General features: G+C 43.6%; 1 protein-coding gene across 1 annotated transcript in view; it reads left to right on the forward strand.

The window, feature by feature from the left end:
• The window catches only part of LOC311240195 (E3 ubiquitin-protein ligase rnf213-alpha-like), a 128,667-nt gene extending 105,027 nt beyond the window's left edge, over positions 1–23,640 (forward strand). The window contains 12 exon segments of the mRNA XM_084328737.1: positions 1,990–2,084; positions 2,236–2,487; positions 5,568–5,700; positions 7,093–7,176; positions 8,075–8,258; positions 10,394–10,595; positions 11,660–11,737; positions 14,160–14,283; positions 14,286–14,356; positions 16,167–16,256; positions 21,057–21,235; positions 22,576–23,640. Of these exon segments, the coding sequence (XP_084184863.1) occupies positions 1,990–2,084; positions 2,236–2,487; positions 5,568–5,700; positions 7,093–7,176; positions 8,075–8,258; positions 10,394–10,595; positions 11,660–11,737; positions 14,160–14,283; positions 14,286–14,356; positions 16,167–16,256; positions 21,057–21,235; positions 22,576–22,726 (1,643 nt within the window). The 3' untranslated portion in view covers positions 22,727–23,640.
• Positions 23,641–24,107: the final 467 nt, after the last annotated feature.

Consider the following 24,107-nt stretch of genomic DNA (forward strand, 5'->3'; position numbering starts at 1 on the left):
AGCAGTAATAGTAGTAGCAGTAATAGTAGAAGCAGTAATAGTAGTAGCAGTAATAGTAGCAGTAGTAGCAGTAGTAGCAGTAGTAGTAGCAGTAGTAGTAATAGTAGTAGCCATAGTAGTAGTAGTAGTAGCAGCAGTAGACTAGTAGTAGTAATAGTAGCAGTAGACTAGTAGCAGTAGTAGTAATAATAGTAGTAGTAGTAGCAGCAGCAGTAGTACTAATAGTAGTAGTAGTAGTAGTAGAAGTATTAATAGTAGTAGAAGTATTAGTAGTAGTAGCAGTAGTACTAATAGTAGCAGTAGTAATAGTACTAGTAGTATAAGTACTAATAGTAGTAGTAGTAGAAGTATTAATAGTAGTAGAAGTATTAATAGTAGTAGTAGTAGCAGCAGTAGTAATAATAGTAGCAGTAGTAATAGTACTAGTAGTATAAGTACTAATAGTAGTATAAGTACTAATAGTAGTAGTAGTAGTAGTAGAATATTAATAGTGTTAATAGTAGTAGAAGTATTAATAGTAGTAGTAGTAGTAGTAGTAGTAGTAGTAGTAGTAGTAGTAGTAGTAGTAGTAGTAGTATTAGTAGTACCAGTAGTAATAGTAGTAGTAGTAGAAGTACTAATAGTAGTAGTAGTAGAAGTATTAATAGTAGTAGTAGTTGTATTCAGTCATCACACACAATACAATCATTCAACAATCTTTGATTTGGCAGTGGCTGAAAAGGTACAAAACAGAAAAAAATAACAAAATAAATAACAAAATAAGAATTATTCACATTTGTAATCTTCAAAAATAGCTATACTAAAGTGAATTACTCATCCTTAAATGTATATCAGCATTGTTCCACAAGTTAACCCCAACAATAGCAATACATCTCCTTTTTATCCCTTTCGTAGCTTTTTGAACAGTACATTTACAAACTTCTCTCAAATCCTATTTTCTTTCGTGTATTGAAAAAAACCTTTGCACATTATTTGCATAATTTAATAACATTTCATAACATGAGACTTTATAAACAGTGGATTTGTGTGGTCATAGTAACCAGCCTTATGAAGCCTGCTGCGTATTCTCAGAAAGGAGGTAGATTATGATGGTGTTATGTCTGGGCTGCCTCAAGTGGGGCCCTGCGGTTTCATAATTCACAATGTTGTGGGCCTTCTAACGTGTTCCAACGTGATGGGATATCTTGTATTTGGTCAACACTGATGCAGTGGAATTTTAATATCTGAGGAGGGATTTTAAGAAATCCTACTTCTAGGCCCTTTTTCACAGCAGACATTTGACTCGTCGTAGATGGTTAAACACAGGTGTAACCATAGATATAGAATGTGTAACTATAGATAGTGACGCACGATATATCGGCCGCCGATATAATATCGGCCGATATGGCCGCTTTTTTACACATCGGTATCGGTCCGATATCAAGATAGGGCCGATATTAAAAAAAAAAAAAAAAAAAAAAAAACATGTTTTGGCCTTAAATAGTTTCAAAATATCTGTAATTTCTGAAAATAAGTTACAAAAGTTTTTAAAAAATGCGTTTTGGAAAATAGCTCTTTATTTGATTATCATAAAAAAGTGTTTTCTATACAGAGATATCGACATCGGTAAATATCGGTATCGGCCAGAACAGCAATATTAATATCGGTTATCGGTATCGGCCACAATTTTCACATCGGTGCATCACTAACTATAGATATAGAATAATGAATTATTTTTACATCTATGGTTACACCTGCGTTTACCCACCTATGACGAGTCAAAATGTCCGCCGTAAAAAGGCCTCTTAACAATGAAACTTTATAAGCAGCTTGATTACACAGACTCTGGGCCCTCAGGACATCAGGTCTGGACACGCTGACTGACACACGGCCCTTTCCTTGACCACAACATGGAAGTTCAGCGACCGTCGGACAAAACCTCTTGTGTCTCAAAGAGTTCCTTGACTTCCGTAGTTGAAGACCGTTTCCCTTGCTTGCTTTTCTTCCCAGGGCCTGTTCCCTACGACAACCTGCTCTCCACCAAAGAGGCCAGAACGGGCTGGGAGATGGCGGTCAGCAACAACATCATCACATCTCAGCTGAAGGTAAACATCTGTTCACATACAGCCTCCAAATACAACAGGGAGGATATCTTTCTTTCGGCATATTTGTGAGAGGCACATTTTAACGGAGGCTCCTCGCTATTTCCCCTCTCCCTCCCTCCCCCTCTCTCTCTCTCCGCCTCATCCTCCTCAGCACTTGGACCGCCGGCTGAAGGAGGCGAACGCGGCGATCCGGAGCGACTCCCGCGTCTCCTCCAATCCCATCATCACGCTGATGTTCGGGGACCCTCACCTGTTCCTGGCCTCGCTGCCCGCGGGCTCCCTGATCCACGGCTCGGCGGTGTGGAGCTGCCGGGAGAAGGTGTCCCTGCTCGCCCTCACCCACGTCGTGGAGCAGAACGACGGGAGAGACACGCTGCCCGTCCTCTGGCGGTTTCTGCAGAGGGTAAGAGATGAGACGCTCTGCCCGTCCTCTGGAGGGTTCTGCAGAGGGTAAGAGATGAGACACTCTGCCTGTACTCTGGCGGTTTCTGCAGAGGGTAAGAGATGAGACACTCTGCCCGTCCTCTGGAGGTTTCTGCAGAGGGTAAGAGATGAGACACTCTGCCCGTCCTCTGGAGGTTTCTGCAGAGGGTAAGAGATGAGACACTCTGCCTGTACTCTGGAGGTTTCTGCAGAGGGTAAGAGATGAGACACTCTGCCCGTCCTCTGGAGGTTTCTGCAGAGGGTAAGAGATGAGACACTATGCCTGTACTCTGGAGGGTTCTGCAGAGGGTAAGAGATGAGACACTCTGCCTGTACTCTGGAGGTTTCTACAGAGGGTAAGAGATGAGACACTATGCCTGTACTCTGGAGGGTTCTGCAGAGGGTAAGAGATGAGACACTATGCCTGTACTCTGGAGGGTTCTGCAGAGGGTAAGAGATGAGACGCTCTGCCTGTACTCTGGAGGTTTCTGCAGAGGGTAAGAGATGAGACACTCTGTCCGTCCTCTGGAGGTTTCTGCAGAAGGTAAGAGATGAGACACTCTGCCTGTACTCTGGAGGTTTCTGCAGAGGGTAAGAGATGAGACACTCTGCCTGTACTCTGGAGGGTTCTGCAGAGGGTAAGAGATGAGACACTCTGCCTGTACTCTGGAGGGTTCTGCAGAGGGTAAGAGATGAGACGCTCTGCCTGTACTCTGGAGGTTTCTGCAGAGGGTAAGAGATGAGACACTCTGCCTGTACTCTGGAGGGTTCTGCAGAGGGTAAGAGATGAGACGCTCTGCCCGTACTCTGGAGGTGTCTGCAGAGGGTAAGAGATGAGACACTCTGCCTGTACTCTGGAGGTTTCTGCAGAGGGTAAGAGATGAGACACTCTGCCTGTACTCTGGAGGGTTCTGCAGAGGGTAAGAGATGAGACACTCTGCCTGTACTCTGGAGGTTTCTGCAGAGGGTAAGAGATGAGACACTATGCCCGTACTCTGGAGGGTTCTGCAGAGGGTAAGAGATGAGACACTCTGCCTGTACTCTGGAGGTTTCTGCAGAGGGTAAGAGATGGGATCCAGAGTTATTTCTTTCAGAACATAGTACTGTCTCAGAACATACTGTCTACTGTATCAGGCCATAGTATATCAGGACATACTATATCATACTGTACTGTCAGGACATACTGTCTCAGGACATACTGTCTCAGGACATACTGTCTCAGAACATACTGTCTCAGAACATACTGTGTCAGGACATACTGTCTCAGGACATACTGTCTCAGAACATACTGTCTCAGGACATACTGTGTCAGGACATACTGTATCAGGACATACTGTCTCAGAACATACCGTCTCAGGACATACTGTCTCAGAACATACTGTATCAGGACATACTGTCTCAGAACATACTGTGTCAGGACATACTGTCTCAGAACATACTGTGTCAGGACATACTGTGTCAGAACATACTGTCAGGACATACTGTCTCAGAACATACTGTCTCAGGACATACTGTCAGAACATACTGTCAGAACATACTGTCTCAGAACATACTGTCTCAGGACATACCGTCTCAGAACATACTGTCTCAGGACATCTAGGCTACATATGCACTGCATCCCACTTATACCACTTACGTGCAAGATAATCTAGCCTATTTATACCGTAATCAATTAAAACAAATATATAAAACGGTTAATAAAAGATACACCATCAATGAAAATAGGTACAAACGGAGACGGAATGGTTTAAAATCATGGATTTAAAATGTCCAAGGGTTATACCAAGTTCTGGATTTCTTGATTGCTGTGTCAGGGAGAGTTCCAAGTGGTTTGGAGCAAGAGGAACTATAAAGGCAGATCTTCCCCAGTTCAGGCCGAGCTCCAGGGACCTGCAGCGGGAGCCAGTCGGTCGTTAGTCCGCGTGCGGTGCGGTCCAGAGGACCACTCGAGCAGAGATGTGATGCAAGGTGGCAGTTTTTCCCCCAATAAGGGCCTCGTAGATAAACAAATGCATATGTCCGTCACGTCTCTCGGACGGAGAAGACGACCAAAACGTTTTCATACAGGATGCAGGAAGCCTTAGTGACGGGTTGAAGTTGTGTACTTCTCAGGGGAGATTTAAAAAATGCCTGAAAGGATCAAATAATTCAGGAGTACAGTTTTGAGTAAAAACATCAAAATTTGTTTTTTCTTTAAAAACAATTATATCTTGCAGCAGCATATTTAAAGTTTTTCTTTCTTATATTAAATATATATTTAGTTTTTAAGAATTTGTAAAGGATAGGCAAAGGATAGCCTGTTCCTTTTTTTCGTCGTTGATTTTGGATTTTGCGTGTGAGCTTGCCTTGAATATGTACATTTGTAAATTTTATTTCTTCTTTTCCTTTTCTAAGTCCACACCAGGTGTGTTTGATTTGTCTGTAAACAAGACCGAAAAATAAACTTCATTCATTCATTCATTCATTCATTCAATGATGAGTACAGGTACAGTAGGTACAGCGAGCTCCCGCCCTCCTCTTTCTGGGTGGAGTGGAGTATGGAGTGCATGTAGGTCACATAGTTGTAGCATCTGAGTGAGAGCTGCATCTATCTCGTTTCAACCCACCTTCCATCTTGTGTTCTTTCAGGAATCTACCAGGTAGGTAGATTCAATAAACATATATATAATTTTCTTAAATTTTTCTCCTCCTTTTTTCCGATTTTTCTCCCATCCCACTGTTATGCCAATTCCCAACCCCCTTCCTGGTTGTTGCGCGCACATTTATTTGAATATGTTCAGAGAGCAAAGGCCTTTGGTCAACGGGGTAACTGTGAGATTAACTTGAATCCATCAGTCATTGTTTAGGTATTAATGGTGAATATTCAAAATGTCCTTTTATTAACCCTAAATCTATTAAATAGCGACAAAAATCATTCATCCGACCTATACCAAAATATGTACCGGTAGTTAAAAATATGTTCGTTTTGTAAGTTAAGTTTGACTCGTTACAAAATACCAGTATATCTTGGGAGTTCTTCTACAACGCGGCTGCACCACCGTGTGTTTCTTGCCTCGTCAGGAAGCGGAGCTGCGGCTGGTGAAGTTCCTCCCCGACATCCTGACGCTGCAGAGAGACCTGGTGAAGAAGTTCCAGAATGTCACGGACCTGCCCTGCAGCACCATCGCAGAGTTCCTGCACAGTCAGACCGCAGGTACTGAACCCACTGTGTCCTCTACAGTCAGAAAGCAGGTACTGAACTGCTGTATCCTCTACAGTCAGAGAGCCTTTTCAATCCCCCAACACGCTTAACGCTAAGACTCCAAATGTGCAGTCAGTCACGGTTATTGATTGCTCAGAAAAATGTCATGCAAAAAAGCCTAGAAAGTAATCCAAGCCCAATCAAATGCTGATCCTTTTTTTTTTGGTTAAAAAAACAACAAATGAAAACCATTAAAGGGAAATCTGTGATGCAGGCTCGACATCTGCCTGCCTCCTCTGCTTAGTCAGTGAGAGGGGAGGTTACGCTATGCACACACACATATACACACATATACACACACACACACACACATACACATACACATACATTGTGTATCAGCAAATAACATATTTTCTGAGGTTTAGACTTATGGTTCTGGTTAGGATTGAAGTGTGCAGCTTATTATCTGGGAAAATACTAATATGGGATGAGGAGTCTGCATCTGGAGCTGCTCGATATTAAATGACTCGGATCGGGACGTCCCTACTAGAAAGATCCAACCAGGAAAATATAGCGATTTTTTTAAATTTATTGTTTAACCTTCATTTACCCAGGCAAGCAAGTAAGAACAAATTATTATTATACAAAAGCAGCCTGACCAAAAAGCAAAGGCCTTTCGAGTAAATAAAATGAAAGGGAGAGTGAGAACCAGAGGGAGAGAGACGAAAGGGGGAGAAGGAGGGAGGGAGGTGAGGGGGCTTAGGGGGGGGAGAGAAGAGTCTGAGGGCTATGCCTGCGATCGGGAGGCAGTCAGCAGGTGCAACAGTCGGTTATGATCTGCTGCAGATTTAGTTTAAAAGCAGTGAGCGATGTGAGGCCAGTGAGTTTAAGGGTGTCTTGTTGTAAGGTGTTCCAGTCAGACGCAGCAGCAAATCGGAAAGCGATGAAGCTAGAAGAAGAATAATGTCCTACTGTACCTGCCGGGCCGTGGAGAATCAGGTATTCACTTCAGTCAGTAAAGGAGAATCTGATTCACAATATTGTTGTCTTTAAGCTCGCACCTAACCTGTACAAGGAATTTGTCCTTGGCCATTTGGTGCGTCAACATTAACAGACAATTAAAGTAGAATATATATCAAATTTAATTAGAATAAAAATACAATAGCATATAATATAGGACATTGCTGTACAATTGTGCAGGATTGTGCAAAAACACACATTGAGGATAGGATGATGATGTAGGAGGATGTTTTTGTTTCGACACTAGAGTTTCCATACTTTCTAGTGTCACGGCTACGCTCTCTTCTCTTTAATGTAGCACATGCAGTTGAGTTGTGTTTGCGGTGTATTAAATGTTGTTTTCTTCTTTAACCTCCGCCCCCCCCCCCCCCCCCCCCCCCCCAGCCGCGCGGAACGCCTGGTACGAGAAATGCATCAACATCTTCCTGACGACCTGGAATCAGCTCCGAGTGTCTCTGGCGACCAACGGTAAACACAGATATTAAAGGGGCACTTTGACGATTTTTCAACCTTAATCCCATCGTTCTGTTTTGAGGAAGGACGCGTGATAATCAGTCATGTAAGCTTGTCGGCTGTAGTAGTCGTAGAAATGATCGAGGAAATGGTGTCTGCTAGAGGTCTGCTCTCAGATCATTTCTCGGGGTGCCGATGCGGCTGAGCTCTGGTGGAGCAGTGGTTAACACTGTCGCCTCACAGCAAGAAGGTCCTCCTGGGTTCCCTTCCCGTTTGGGGACCAGGTTGCCGGGTTGCCAGGTACCCAGGTGGGGGGTGGTATCTCCCGGGCCTATCTGTTTGGAGTTTGCATGTTCTCCTTTGTGCTCACAAAGGTTTCCCCTCCAGAAAAAGAAAAACGATGGAAAAACATGCAGAACAGATCGCTACCTCTGTCGCTACAGGAGCACTTGGATTGGTCCCCGGCCCATGTATTTCATCGGCGACCCAATGCATGTGTGTGTGTTCCTGTGTGTCGCCCATCTTACATGTGTGTGTGTGTTGCTGCATGACAAATAAAGACTTCTTCTTATCACACGTCCTCCTCGTGACAAAACACATATACAGTGTGCTACATACAGTAAAAAAAGAAGAAAAATTAAGAAGTAAGTAAAAACTAACTAAAGGAATGTTCAGTCAATATACATATATACAATACAGAGTAAAATGAGTAACAGTAAGGTACAATGCAGAAATGAGATGAGGTACAAAACTTAGGGTAAGGTGCAAATGAGACTAAAACGATGGAACTAAGGATGAAAATGGTCAAAGTGCCCTATTAACTATGTATAATGCATTATGATATGATGAGTACAGTAGCAAACTCAACAACACCCTGAACTAACTAACTTAACTAAATCCGGTGGCGGTCCAGGTGAGATCAAGATCCCGGGGGAGTTCTGCCAGCAGGACCTGGACCTGAGCAGCGACTTCCAGGTGCTGCTCCCCAGACGCCAGGGGCCCGGCCTGTGCTCCACCGCCCTGGTGGGCCACCTCATCTCCCTGCACAACGACATGGTGCAGCGCGTGGCCACGCACACCGCCGAGGAGGAGGCCAGGTGAGGCCGCCCCGCCGCACGCCTAACCCTTTCACTGCCGCAATACACAGAAGGTTAACCCTTTCACTGCCGCACTACACAGAAGGTTAACCCTTTCACTGCCACACAACAGCAGGTTATAGTAAAGGGTTAACCTTCTGTAGTGTGGCAATGAAAGGGTTCAATCAAATCGGATCAAATGTATTTGTAAGGCCCCGACAACACACGTTAGTGTCCCCATGCCAGGGCCGGACACGTCTTCTTTAAACAGGTCGAGAAGAAACATCACAATGAATCAAGAACGAAACAAAAACACCATGAAGTCCAAAACATTTGAAATAAATGAATGCAACACTCCCAGACATACCCCACGCGAAGGTCAGGAAAAACTCACTAAAACCTAACAATAGGAAAAAATGCAGCACAGGCAGTGTGCAGGAGAGAAACCTTAGAAGGGCCGTTCAAGGTTGGATCTCCCTTCTTAGATGTCGGTGATAGTAGTGTTGCAGTAAAACAGGCGAACAGTTGGTAAGCATGCACTCGTGTGCGTAGTGAAACACAGATAAGTGCATGCGATAGCAACTGAATATTTTGAGATTGAAAAATAGAGCCGACACTCTGAAAGTCACTCGGTCGCTCCACTCGGATCCACTCCAGATGTCTATGTCAGCCCTAGTGGTGATGTGATGTAATTGAAGGGTTGAAAACTTTTTTCAATTCAAAGCTGGGTGGATAAAATGTCATCTTAGTTAGTGTCGGCGGGACACGTGGTGGGGAAGGAATCCCAACCTGAGCACGACATAAGAGCAACACAGTGGCGAAGGAATCCCAATCTGATCACGACATAAGAGCGATGTGATGGGAGGGAATCCCAACCTGAACATGACATAATAGCAACATGGTGTGAGGGAATCCCAACCTGAACATGACATAATAGCAACATGGTGTGAGGGAATCCCAACCTGAACACGACATAATAACAATGTTGTGGGAAGGAATCCCAACCCCGAGCATGGCATTAGAGCAAAATGGCCGCCGTGCGACCGGGATCAATAGGGAGGTGTAGTGGTTACGTCATTGAGGTTTTTCACGTTCCACCCTCTCTGTCCAATGCAATGTATTTCCCCCATTGCCCGTTTCTAAATCGTCTCGTTTTAAAACAAATAAAGCATTAACATTGGCACGGTGTACCTTTCTGTGCTTATTCATCCACAATCTATAGCTCAACGTGAAAATATTCGCAAATTAATCATAAAAGAAAATCACCAAATTTTATTTCAACCAAAAATGCGTAAACAATAATGTTAGTGATGGAAGGGAACTCGTGCAAAAATGGAAAGCTTTTCAATTTCCATGCGGCAGAATTGTCACAATAGATTGCCATAAACTGCAAATGGTCCAAAATTCAGCCGCCCGCCTCCTCACTAACACCCGGTCCCGCGAACACATCACTCCTGTCCTCCACTCCCTCCACTGGCTCCCGATCAAACACCGCATTAACTTTAAAACACTACTCCTCACCTTCAAAGCCCTCCACAGCCTGCCCCCCCCCTACCTGACTGATCTCCTTCTCCCCTACCGCCCCACCCGTTTCCTCCGGTCCTCCTCCACTGCCTCCCTCACTGTCCCGACATCCAAGCTTAAAAACTTCGGAGATCGGGCCTTCTCTCGCACTGCACCCCGACTCTGGAACTCCCTCCCCCAGTCCATCAGAGACTCCCCCACACTCTCCACCTTCAAAGCTCGCCTCAAAACCCACCTGTTCTCCCTTGCCCTCAACCCCCCCACCCCTAAACCCCCCCCCCCTCCCCTCCAACCTGATTGATGTCTGTCTCCAGTCTTTTTTTGTGTTATCAGGCTGTCTCCCCTGTTCCCCCCATGGTCTCATGTTCCTTTTGTTTTTGTTTCTTTGTTGTTTTTGTTTTTGTTTCTTTGCTTTTGTTTCTTTGTTTGTACTCCTGCTCCCGACTACTGTCAGCGACTTCGGGTTATTGAGAAGCGCTATATAAATTAAATTAATTATTATTATTATTATTAATAGCCGATAATCCATTTTCCCAATGATAAATCCCTAATACGGGTGGAACAACCGGTGACGTCCGACTACACCTCCCTATAGACTCTCTCTCTGTGCCCCCCCCCCCCCCCCCCCCTAGCTACACGGTGAGCCCGGCGGACCTGACGGAGCTGCACGTGATCCGGTACGAGCCGGAGAGGGACCTGGTGCCGCTGGTGCTGTCGTGCAGCCAGTACAGCATGGAGCGCGGCCAGGAGATGCTCCACGAGTACCACCTGCACAAGATCCAGAGGCAGGTGTTGACGCGCTTCCTGCAGGGCAAGCCCCTCATCACCCTGGAGGTGAGCGAGCGCACTGCGGCCTGGAGGGAGAGATACCGTTGGATAGGTCATTCCAAGATTGGCAATTATGAATTATTACTAGATTTGTTAAAACGACCAGTGGAAATAATTATTTAAGTTAGTTCCGTACCTCATTGATATATTTTATATAGGGATGCTCGATATTGGCTTTTTTACCTACTGTATACCGATATTGTCCAACTCTTAATTTCCGATACCGACCCCAAAAAATTTAATAATTTCAGGTAATTAACATTACATATCTCTTGTTGTGGAATTAACACAACATTATGCATACTTTTGACAATAAATTAAATCAGAATTTGTTCTTACTTGCTTGCCTGGGTAAATAAAGGTTATAGAAATGTAAAAGAAATAATAATAATAATTGAAAACCGATACCGATATTTTCCGATATCACATTTTAATGCCGTAGGCCGATAATATCGGACATCCCTAATTTTATATCCTGTGTTTAATAACCTGTACATTGTATATTACTATTGCACTTTACAGATACTTGATACTATATACGGTATCTATATCTGTACACATCAGATTCAGATTCCTTTATTAAGCCATATGTGCAGTAAACACATTTCTTCCATACTATCTTTCACATAACAACAGCAACAACAGACACGGGACAAAGACAGTGTAGTGGAGGATTAATAATTTGAATAAATATATATATGTAAAAGTAAAGTGCAGAGTTCCAGTAAAGACCAGTGCAGTATTATTGCCATTGTCATATCCTACTGTTACTAGTTACGCTGCTGGCCAGTATGACCTGTACATATTATAACTCTGTACATACACTATTACTTAGTAGCACTAATTTATACATTTTATACCCTGTTTAATCCACCTGTACATTGTATATTACTATTGCACTTTACTGTTACATGTGCACTCTGGTTGGATGCCAAACTTCTTTTCGTTGTACTGTACTTGTGCTGTATGATGGCAATACATTTGAATCTAATCTAATCGAATATAATATAATATAAAACTGTATTTATATTTCGTGCTCAGCTGTTACTGAGTCCCCTCTGTCTCCGCAGGGCATCCCCACGCTGGTGAACCGGCATGACCGCAACTACGAGACCATCCTGAAGGACGTGAAGGAGAGGGTGAGACAGGTGAGTCCATCGTTCACTGACTAGTGGTGTCGTGATGGAAACCTGTTGAAAACGCCTGATTACTTTTACCAACGGATTTCCAGTTCCGCGTTCACGTTCTGCGATCTGATTGGCCACTGACGTTTCTGGTCGCGCCCAATCGTGTGACGCCTGTTTCTATCACCGGTTAAGCTTAGGCACTCTTTCGAAGTTGGTTTATGGTTAGAGTTTGTCTTAGAGCAGGGCGATGGAACACCAGCCCTGATTCCAAACTCTAACCTTAACCAACTTCGAAAGAGTCGCCTAAGCTTAACCAGTGATAAACTAGGCGTTAGGTCGTTTGCAGGCTGTTCGAGGTTGGAAATGGGCGCGTCACGCGATTGGGCGCACATGTCGCATGACCAGAAACGTCAGTGGCCAATCAGATCGCACCAGAAACATCAGTGGCCAATCGGATCGCAGAACGTGAACGCGGAACTGAAAAAACTAGACGTGTTGAAAACAGATTCTGCTGTCAGCAGAAGGTCAGACGCAGGTCAGCAGAAGGTCACGCGCAGGTCAGCAGAAGGTCAGACTCTTGCTCTTGCTCATTCAACAACAATACAGAAGGCAGTACAGGTATGGTCAGAAAAAAAGTCTGATAATTGCGTGGTTACCGTACTTTTCGGACTATAAGCCGCGGCTTTTTCCCCCATTTTTCGACCCTGCGGCTTATATAACGGTGCGGCTTATATGTGACTCGACGTGACCAAACCCGAAAATGTAAAAATCAAAATATAGCTTTTTTGACTGCATTGAAATGTTATTTATCTGTTCCCTTATTTGCTAAACTTAATACAACTTGTAAATGAGTTAATTCTTGTTATTTGTCCGACAGTATTGTGTCCCAATGCTAATTACATATGGTAATTAAACATTAAAACACCTGCGGCTTATAGTCCAGTGCGGCTTATATATGTACACATCATTCAATTTAGCTGCTGCGGCTTATATTCAGGTGCGGCTTATAGTGCGAAAAGTACGGTACTTCTTCCCAGAATATCTTAACGGGAGGCCATAATAATAATGTTTATTTTGAAGTATTTTCCACAACGATGTCCCCTGCATTGTGTACATCAAGCGTACAGCTGACTTTGTCCTTTCCTTGTGACCACGTGGCAATTATTAGGACTGTTATCTAGCGTAGTAGTAATAGCACATATGTTCTTAATAAGAAACGATTCAATCCAATAATAATTCAATTTGGATTATTAAAGCAAAGATTTCATCCTAAAATCACATTTTCTACTATGGTTTCGATCACTTGAACCGTTTTGCTTCGTTTCAATTTCCATCAATTATCAACAGATCAATGCAGATGGATTATTTATTATTATGGATTATATTGATGAATAGCTTCTGTAATTAGCTTCTGTAACGTGTTTGGTTTAGCCTCCTAGCGCTTTTCTAGACACTCGAAAGCACTCCCCACAACGTAGGGTGGAAATTGCCTCCTTCACCACCACTGGTAGCACCCAACCTTGGGCTACGCAGGCTCAATGGCTCCCATACACTGACACCAGGCACACATCACAATCACGCCGGGACTACACAATGGCAGAACCGTTAGGGCTGGGCGATATGGAAAAAAGTCATATCGCGATAACGATATGATAATTTTATTTTATTTCTCGATATCGATAATTATCGAATTGTTATAAGTATGAAAAAAATTATAATTTTTTTTTAACAACAGATGTATGTTTATTTTGCAGCAATTCTTTGTCATTGCCGCCATCTTTAGTGTTACATCCCCTCACACTCCAGTTCTCAGGCTGCAGCTGGTTTAAAAGCTAAAGTAAACCGGCTTCTCTGCTGGCTGTGGCTCCAGAGGAGTTGAACAGTTCTGGCTCTGCTAGTTTATTTTCGATCTTTTGGCGCTTTTTTGGTGGACAAACCACCGCACATGTGCACCGTGACTCGTGACTGGAGTCTAGTTCTGCTAGCACACATAGCCTACTGTGTACAGACGGTTTCAAACTGTATTTTAAATTAGAAAGCAAACAAAATAAATGGACAAGAGAAAAAGAAATCTGAATTTGGTCAGTATTGTCATTTGGACAAGCAAAGCCATTACTTTAAGTTGCAGGCAAGAAAGACAAGTCTGTCCACTGTCTCTGGTTTTAAAACTGCCCTGTTGCAGGTAAAAAAAAAAAAAAAAAAAACGATTTAAATATATCGCGATATTTATCGTTATCGTTATATCGCCCAGCCATAGCAGAACGGCTCAGGAGACGGGGATTGATACCCGCCAATTAAGGCGGGGGAGGGATGATTAGGTGGCCTTGATGTCAGAGACCACCTGACATGGCTTTGTTGTTCCTTTCCTCGCGATGTTATATTACATCCACATTACATACGTGTCGTAATGTCCCGGCGTGTGTCCCCCCCCCCCCCCGAACAGGAGTCTCTGCCGGCCCTGACCTTGTCCGCCCTGGCCGGGGAGCTGCAGTCCTACAGCGAGGTGTGCGAGGCCCTGTCCACGGTGGAGGTGGCCCTGGGCTTCCTGGCCATGACCGGGGGGACGCCCACACGCAGCTGTCCAGCTACCTGCAGGAGGTGCTGCAGATGGGAGACCAGACCGGCCCACACATCCTCAAGGTCAGGAGCCCCTCTCTGCTGCCCTGCCCGCCTGCCTGCCTCCGGATGGACCCCCCCCATCCCCCCCCCCCCCCATCTCTCTGCTTATCTTGTTGCCCTTATACTAGGCACCGTCTGTCTGTCTGTCTGTCTCTCTCCCTCTATCTGACACTCTTTCTCGCTCTCTCTCTCTCTCTCCGGCTGTCTGTCTGTCGGTCTCCGTCTCTGTCTTTCTCTCTCTCTCTATCTCTCTCTCTCTCTCTCTCTCTCTCTCTCTCTCTCTCTCTCTCTCTCTCTCTCTCCCTCCCTCTGTTTCTCTCTGTCTCTCTCTATCTGATAATCTCTTTCTCTCTCTCTCTCTCTCTCTCTCTCTCTCTCTCTCTCTCTCTCTCTCTCTCTCTCTCTCTGTCTGTCTGTCTGTAGGTCTCCGTCTCTGTCTTTCTCTCTCTCTCTATCTCTCTCTCTCTCTCTCTCTCTCTCTCTCTCTCTCCCTCTGTTTCTCTCTGTCTCTCTCTATCTGATAATCTCTTTCTCTCTCTCTCTCTCTCTCTCTCTCTCTCTCTCTCTCTCTCTCTCTCTCTCTCTCTCTCTCTGTGTCTGTCTGTCTGTAGGTCTCCGTCTCTGTCTTTCTCTCTCTCTCTATCTCTCTCTCTCTCTCTCTCTCTCTCTCTCTCTCTCTCCCTCTGTTTCTCTCTGTCTCTCTCTATCTGATAATCTCTCTCTCTCTCTCTCTCTCTCTCTCTCTCTCTCTCTCTCTCTCTCTCTCTCTCTCTCTCTCTGTGTCTGTCTGTCTGTAGGTCTGCGTCTCTGTCTTTCTCTCTCTCTCCCTCTGTCTCTCTTTCTCTCTATCTGACACTCTTTCTCGCTCTCTCTCTCTCCGTCTGTCTGTCGGTCTCCGTCTCTGTCTTTCTTTCTCTCTCTCTCTATCTCTCTATCTCTCTATCTCTCTATCCCTCTCTGTTTCTCTCTGTCTCTCTCTATCTGACACTCTTTCTCGCTCTCTCTCTCTCCGTCTGTCTGTCGGTCTCCGTCTCTGTCTTTCTTTCTCTCTCTCTCTATCTCTCTATCTCTCTATCTCTCTATCCCACTCTGTTTCTCTCTGTCTCTCTCTAGCTGATGCTCGCTTTCTCGCTCTCTCTCTCTCTGTCTGTATGTAGGTCTCCGTCTCTCTCTCTCTCTCTCTGTCTCTGTCTCTGTCTCTCTCTCTCTCTCTCTCTCTCTCTCTCTCTCTCTCTCTCTCTCTCTCTCCCCCCCCCCCCCCCCCCCTCTGGCTTTAACACAGTAGCTAGACTGAAGAGGTCACTACTACTAATCTGTGTCAGCTGAGTTACCGCTAGTAAACACCCCCCGGGCCGTATATCAAGACATAGCTTTATTAAGATACAGAGGAAGAGCTGTTTTTTGTTTCTCTTTGGCAGTTTTGATTGTAGTCGTCACTAGTTCGCTACCCATCAGTACTTCATTGATACTACATTATCCGTCTGGGCTTTGAGCGTTGTCTTTCATTGTCTACTGTATTTTACTACAGAGTAAACCCCTGTATATCTTCCTGTACATTTACATTCACATTTTACTATAGGTATACCTTCCTGGACATTGATTTTTTTTTTTTTTTTTTACAATTTACTGTACATTTACTGTATATTTCCGGGCTGTATATTTTAGAATGTATATCTCTGACTGTGTATTTTTCTTATTCCTATTCTTATTTTGGACTTTTGACCAACTGAATGTTCACTGTGAGTGATCTGTGGTGCTGAATTTCCCTCGGGATCAATAAAGTACTTCTTTAGAACATTGTGTTCCATGTTAAACGCCTCTCTGTCCGCAGGCCCTGAGCGTGTGCAGCCTGCAGCACTGTGTGGCTCTCTGGCAGCTCCTGACCTCCCTCAAGTCCGAGAACATGCTGCGTCTCAAGAGGGTAAGATCACGTGTGATCCAGACAACACTATCAACATCACGTGTGATCCAGACAACACTATCAACATCACGTGTGATCTGGAGACAACACTATCAACATCACGTGTGATCTAGAGACAACACTGTCAACATCACGTGTGATCCAGACAACACTATCAACATCACGTGTGATCCAGACAACACTATCAACATCACGTGTGATCCAGACAACACTATCAACATCACGTGTGATCTAGAGACAACACTATCAACATCACGTGTGATCTACACAACACTATCAACATCACGTGTGATCTACACAACACTATCAACATCACGTGTGATCTAGAGACAACACTATCAACATCACGTGTGATCTACACAACACTATCAACATCACGTGTGATCTAGAGACAACACTATCAACATCACGTGTGATCCAGACAACACTATCAACATCACGTGTGATCCAGACAACACTATCAACATCACGTGTGATCTAGACAACACTATCAACATCACGTGTGATCTAGACAACACTATCAACATCACGTGTGATCTAGAGACAACACTATCAACGTCACGTGTGATCTAGAGACAACACTATCAACATCACGTGTGATCTAGAGACAACACTATCAACATCACGTGTGATCCAGACAACACTATCAACATCACGTGTGATCTAGACAACACTATCAACATCACGTGTGATCTAGACAACACTATCAACATCACGTGTGATCTAGAGACAACACTATCAACATCACGTGTGATCTAGAGACAATACTATCAACATCACGTGTGATCTAGACAACACTATCAACATCACGTGTGATCTAGAGACAGCACTATCAACATCACGTGTGATCTAGAGACAACACTATCAACATCACGTGTGATCTAGACAACACTATCAACATCACGTGTGATCCAGACAACACTATCAACATCACGTGTGATCCAGACAACACTATCAACATCACGTGTGATCCAGACAACACTATCAACATCACGTGTGATCCAGACAACACTATCAACATCACGTGTGATCTAGAGACAATACTATCAACATCACGTGTGATCCAGACAACACTATCAACAGCACGTGTGATATAGACAACACTATCAACATCACGTGTGATCCAGACAACACTATCAACATCACGTGTGATCTAGAGACAACACTATCAACATCACGTGTGATCCAGACAACACTATCAACATCACGTGTGATCCAGACAACACTATCAACATCACGTGTGATCCAGACAACACTATCAACATCACGTGTGATCCAGACAACACTATCAACAGCACGTGTGATCTAGACTAGGTTCCTGTGTATCTATAACATGTGCATCTAGATTAGGTTCCTGTGTATCTATAACATGTACATCTAGACTACTGTAGGTTCCTGTGTATCTATACCATGTACATCTAGACTAGGTTCCTGTATATACCCATACCATCTATATTTAACTAAGTGTGTCTGACGGACTACAACGTAATACGTACATCAAGCCAGTTAGGGTACCTTGTGTATACTGCACCTTGTGTATACTGCACCTTGTGTATACTGCACCTTGTGTATACTGCACCTTGTGTATACTGCACCTTGTGTATACTGCACCTTGTGTTTACTGCACCTTGTGTATACTGCACCTTGTGTTTACTGCACCTTGTGTTTACTGCACCTTGTGTATACTGCACCTTGTGTATACTGCACCTTGTGTATACTGCACCTTGTGTTTACTGCACCTTGTGTATACTGCACCTTGTGTATACTGCACCTTGTGTATACTGCACCTTGTGTTTACTGCACCTTGTGTATACTGCACCTTGTGTATACTGCACCTTGTGTAGGCTGCACATTGTGTTTACAGCACCTTGTGTATGCTGCACCTTGTGTATACTGCACCTTGTGTATACTGTACCTTGTGTGTATACTGCACATTGTGTTTACTGCACCTTGTGTAGACTGCACCTTGTGTATACTGCACCTTGTGTATACTGCACCTTGTGTATACTGCACCTTGTGTATACTGCACCTTGTGTTTACTGCACCTTGTGTTTACTGCACCTTGTGTATACTGCACCTTGTGTATACTGCACCTTGTGTTTACTGCACCTTGTGTATACTGCACCTTGTGTTTACTGCACCTTGTGTATACTGCACCTTGTGTATACTGCACCTTGTGTGTACTGCACCTTGTGTTTACTGCACCTTGTGTAGACTGCACCTTGTGTTTACTGCACCTTGTGTATACTGCACCTTGTGTATACTGCACCTTGTGTAGACTGCACCTTATGTATACTGCACCTTGTGTAGACTGCACCTTGTGTAGACTGCACCTTGTGTATACTGCACCTTGTGTTTACTGCACCTTGTGTATACTGCACCTTGTGTATACTGCACCTTGTGTATACTGCACCTTGTGTTTACTGCACCTTGTGTATACTGCACCTTGTGTATACTGCACCTTGTGTTTACTGCACCTTGTGTATACTGCACCTTGTGTTTACTGCACCTTGTGTATACTGCACCTTGTGTATACTGCACCTTGTGTGTACTGCACCTTGTGTAGACTGCACCTTGTGTTTACTGCACCTTGTGTATACTGCACCTTGTGTGTACTGCACCTTGTGTGTACTGCACCTGCACCTTGTGTAGACTGCACCTTGTGTAGACTGCACCTTGTGTAGACTGCACCATTTACTCATAGTATATATTCAGATTCAAATCTTTTGTTGCCTATATTTATTGGAATGTATAATATAACCGATGGGGCGTACAGACCCTCATCTGCACCTTTGTTTACACACTGTTTATTTTTCTCATATTTTTACATTCAGATCACATTTTATTGCCTATATTTATGTCGTTCTTACCATTACCCTGCCCACACCTGTATCTCTGTATCTATCAACATCACGTGTGATCCAGACAACACTATCAACATCACGTGTGATCCAGACAACACTATCAACAGCACGTGTGATCTAGACTAGGTTCCTATGTATCTATAACATGTGCATCTAGATTAGGTTCCTGTGTATCTATAACATGTACATCTAGACTACTGTAGGTTCCTGTGTATCTATACCATGTACATCTAGACTAGGTTCCTGTATATACCCATACCATCTATATTTAACTAAGTGTGTCTGACGGACTACAACGTAATACGTACATCAAGCCAGTTAGGGTACCTTGTGTATACTGCACCTTGTGTATACTGCACCTATGTATACTGCACCTTGTGTTTACTGCACCTGTGTATACTGCACCTGTGTGTACTGCACCTTGTGTATACTGCACCTTGTGTATACTGCACCTTGTGTAGACTGCACCTTGTGTATACTGCACATTGTGTATACTGCACCTTGTGTATACTGCACCTTGTGTATACTGCACATTGTGTTTACAGCACCTTGTGTATACTGCACCTTGTGTATACTGCACCTTGTGTATACTGTACCTTGTGTGTATACTGCACATTGTGTTTACTGCACCTTGTGTAGACTGCACCTTGTGTATACTGCACCTTGTGTATACTGCACCTTGTGTATACTGCACCTTGTGTATACTGCACCTTGTGTTTACTGCACCTTGTGTATACTGCACCTTGTGTATACTGCACCTTGTGTAGACTGCACCTTATGTATACTGCACCTTGTGTAGACTGCACCTTGTGTATACTGCACCTTGTGTATACTGCACCTTGTGTATACTGCACCTTGTGTATACTGCACCTTGTGTTTACTGCACCTTGTGTATACTGCACCTTGTGTATACTGCACCTTGTGTTTACTGCACCTTGTGTTTACTGCACCTTGTGTATACTGCACCTTGTGTATACTGCACCTTGTGTTTACTGCACCTTGTGTATACTGCACCTTGTGTTTACTGCACCTTGTGTATACTGCACCTTGTGTATACTGCACCTTGTGTGTACTGCACCTTGTGTTTACTGCACCTTGTGTAGACTGCACCTTGTGTTTACTGCACCTTGTGTATACTGCACCTTGTGTATACTGCACCTTGTGTAGACTGCACCTTATGTATACTGCACCTTGTGTAGACTGCACCTTGTGTATACTGCACCTTGTGTATACTGCACCTTGTGTATACTGCACCTTGTGTATACTGCACCTTGTGTTTACTGCACCTTGTGTATACTGCACCTTGTGTATACTGCACCTTGTGTTTACTGCACCTTGTGTTTACTGCACCTTGTGTATACTGCACCTTGTGTATACTGCACCTTGTGTTTACTGCACCTTGTGTATACTGCACCTTGTGTTTACTGCACCTTGTGTATACTGCACCTTGTGTATACTGCACCTTGTGTATACTGCACCTTGTGTGTACTGCACCTTGTGTAGACTGCACCTTGTGTTTACTGCACCTTGTGTGTACTGCACCTTGTGTGTACTGCACCTTGTGTGTACTGCACCTTGTGTTTACTGCACCTTGTGTAGACTGCACCTTGTGTAGACTGCACCATTTACTCATAGTATATATTCAGATTCAAATCTTTTGTTGCCTATATTTATTGGAATGTATAATATAACCGATGGGGCGTACAGACCCTCATCTGCACCTTTGTTTACACACTGTTTATTTTTCTCATATTTTTACATTCAGATCACATTTTATTGCCTATATTTATGTCGTTCTTACCATTACCCTGCCCACACCTGTATCTCCCCTCCCCCATGCGACTATGGCATCACTGGTATGACATCGCTAAACGCTGGTTTGTGATACACGTGGCACTTGACACCCTCTCTCTCGTCTGCACGCGTCGTCCCCCAGGATCCGTTCTCGGGCGTCTCTGACGAGTACCGGGGCGCCCTGGGAGAGGAGGAGCGCCGACTGGTGACCGGCTTCTTCTCCAAGAGCAGCGCCGACGCCTTCCTGCTGGAGCTGCACGAGTTCCTGCTCCTGGTTCTGAAGAACCCCCGCGCCACCGACACCTACAGGCCCGGCTGGGGGTAAGACCAAGACCACGAGACCCAATCGAAATCAGGGTTCGCACAAGGTCCTGGAAGTGCTTAAAGTGCTTGATTTGTTTTAGAAAAAATAAAAAGCCGAGGCCTGGAATTCCTTGAAAACAGCAAATTTTTTTAACAAGGTGCTTAAAAAGTATTCACATTGAATGTTTTGTTCATCCATGATCAAATTGTTCTGAATCAAGAAATCGTTTTTTTTAATCAAATCTGACTAGTCGTTGTCTCGCGCGCTCCAACTGCTTTTCCTAATTTCTTCACGTGTGATGCTCTAGTTGGCAAGCAGGCCAAGACGATGCTTAAAAAAACTCCATTTAAAAGTTAATTGTATCCTTCGAGTGACATCCTTGAAAATTAAAAATAGTGCTTGGAAAAGTACTTAAATCAAGCAGGCAGAAAAGTGGCAATTCTTTTTACTTGAAATGAGGACTGCATACTTTTTTTGCAAACCAAAACAACATACTTTATACTTATAGCACATGCATGAGCCTGGTCTCTTTTGAAAGATGACATTCTGAAGAAAAGAAAAATTCACTTTTAGTGCTAACGTAATAGAGTAACATAGGTCTGAACTTGAGTTGTAGAAAAACTTGTTACTCAAGTTTTTCTGTAGTAGTTAGTAGTCCAGAGGTAGTATTTCCCCAGAAAGTGGTATGGCTTACAAATCCAGACGGAGCCATAGCCTGAAGCCTTATGTAGTACATATCCAAATAAAGATCCATTCAGAAATTAGTGATTAGGAGTGATTTAGGTAAACTGTGTACAAAGAAAATCTCAGTTTTCTCATAGACTTCAATTCATTCGGCTGTTTTTTTTCTTCCTGTTTTCGTGTTTTAGTTTTTTTTAGATTCATACATGCATGTGTCCTGGCAAAAGAAGATCCCGTCGTTCTTGTATTGGATATAGTGCCTCAACAGACCTCTTTGGCAATTGTTAGGACTATTATTTAGCGTAGTAATAGCACATGCAATTATATGTTCTTATTGTGAAACTATTCAATCCAATAACAATTCAATTTGGATTATTTAAGATTTCGTCATAAAATCGTATTTTCTACCGTGGTTTGGAATCGCTTCATCCGTTTTGCTTTATTTCAATTTCTATCGATCTATCAACGGATCAATTCGGCTGGATTTCCATGTTCATATTGATGAATAGTTTCAATAGTTTTCTTTCCACACCCTTAGTAATTATGTCATGACGATGAGTAGATTAGAGATTTGAGAAGCGTGTAGAGCTTTGAGTAGCGTGTAGAGATTTTAGAAGCATGTAGAGCTTTGAGACCGTCGTGAGATTATGGACTGTTTGGGTTTTGTGTCCTGCAGCCTGAGAGACACCCTGGTGTCCTACATGGAGCGGAAGGACCTGGACGTCCCGCCAGACGTGCAGGAGTTCCCGGAGCAGGTCACCTTGTCTCAGTGCATCGACGCCTGGAGGTTCACCGTGGCCCTGAAGCACGAGCGCGGCCAGAGATAAAGCTCCCCGCGCCGCCACAATCTTCCTCATCGATTTTTTTGAATTTTTTTACCTTTTCTTTCCCGCCTGTCCCACTCCACGGTATTCGTATCCGACTTAAAGAAACACGCCGACATTTTGGGAAATTAGCTTACCGTCTGCAGCCAGATAGCTTTTTCTACTGAACGCACGGGGAGGAAACTGGTATCTATCTACTTGTCTGTCTCTGGAGAAGACGGTAAGCTAATTTCCCAAAATGTCGGCGTGTTCCTCTAATGTTTACAATCATATCAGATCACGACCACAGCTATTTATAGTGACTTGGAAAAGCTATCTGTATTTTACTCAGTTAGGCACGATGAGAGATGTGCCTTTTTTTTACAGAGCACTTCATGTCATCCTTCAGAGTGCCACAGCGCCTGTACATACGTGCAACATCTGTTTATGACTCCCCTCGTATAAGAAATGATAATAATGGTTATGATATGTACTATACTATATGTTGATATTTTCTATTTTCTGAGTCAACGACGTGTGCATGCAGTGTTTCCTGACCGCTGTTTCCGGTCTTCTTGCACTTTATTAATTAGTATTATTATATTATGATTATTAATTTGAATCCGGCTGAGAGTGACGACAGCCTTTGACTCAGGTACAGCACTTGGCACATATTATTGATTTTTAAACTCCGGGGGACTTGTAATCAGATGACACTCGTTTTTTGAAAACATCACATCTTTGCAATCGTACACGTATAAAGTATCCACTGCCTTTTGGAGAATAAAAAGCAAAATAGTTGTTTTTTGAGGATTTTCCCCACATTCCTTCATTTGGACCAAAAGCCCTTCTTCTCTATTCTTGTAACCATTTCATCAAGTGTGAGTGACATACAATTGATTTGGTTGAAAAAAATATAATCTGGTATTCTTTCTGCATTATCGTCTCCGATCTCTTGTTTATTGCTTTCTTTTTACTCACCAAATACAGTACAGTGTATTACATCTATATCTATCAGGATATGTTCACCGAATTTAGAATAGATATAAGTACTTTATTGATCCCGAGGGAAATTCAGCACCACAGATCGCTCACAGTGAACATTCAGGTAGTCAAACATCAAAAAATCTAAAATAAGAGTACAGTCAGAGATATACACATTTTAAAATAATGTACTGTATATACATTCTAAAATATATAGTCCAAAAATATACAATAAAAACAAAGCCAAGTCTTCATACTGTAAGCACTTTCCACAGACGCAGATTCCCAACTACTGCAAAATCCTACATAGTTCCCCGTCAGCCTGGTCATCAGCAGGGTCTACATAGTTCCGCCACAGCCCCCGAGGCCGTCTGTGACTGAGTGCTCAGGTCGAGTGCTCAGGTCCGCCCCGGCTTACGTG

This window comes from Notolepis coatsorum (assembly GCF_963971535.1).
Source record: "Notolepis coatsorum genome assembly, chromosome: 14".
NCBI lineage: Eukaryota > Metazoa > Chordata > Actinopteri > Aulopiformes > Paralepididae > Notolepis > Notolepis coatsorum.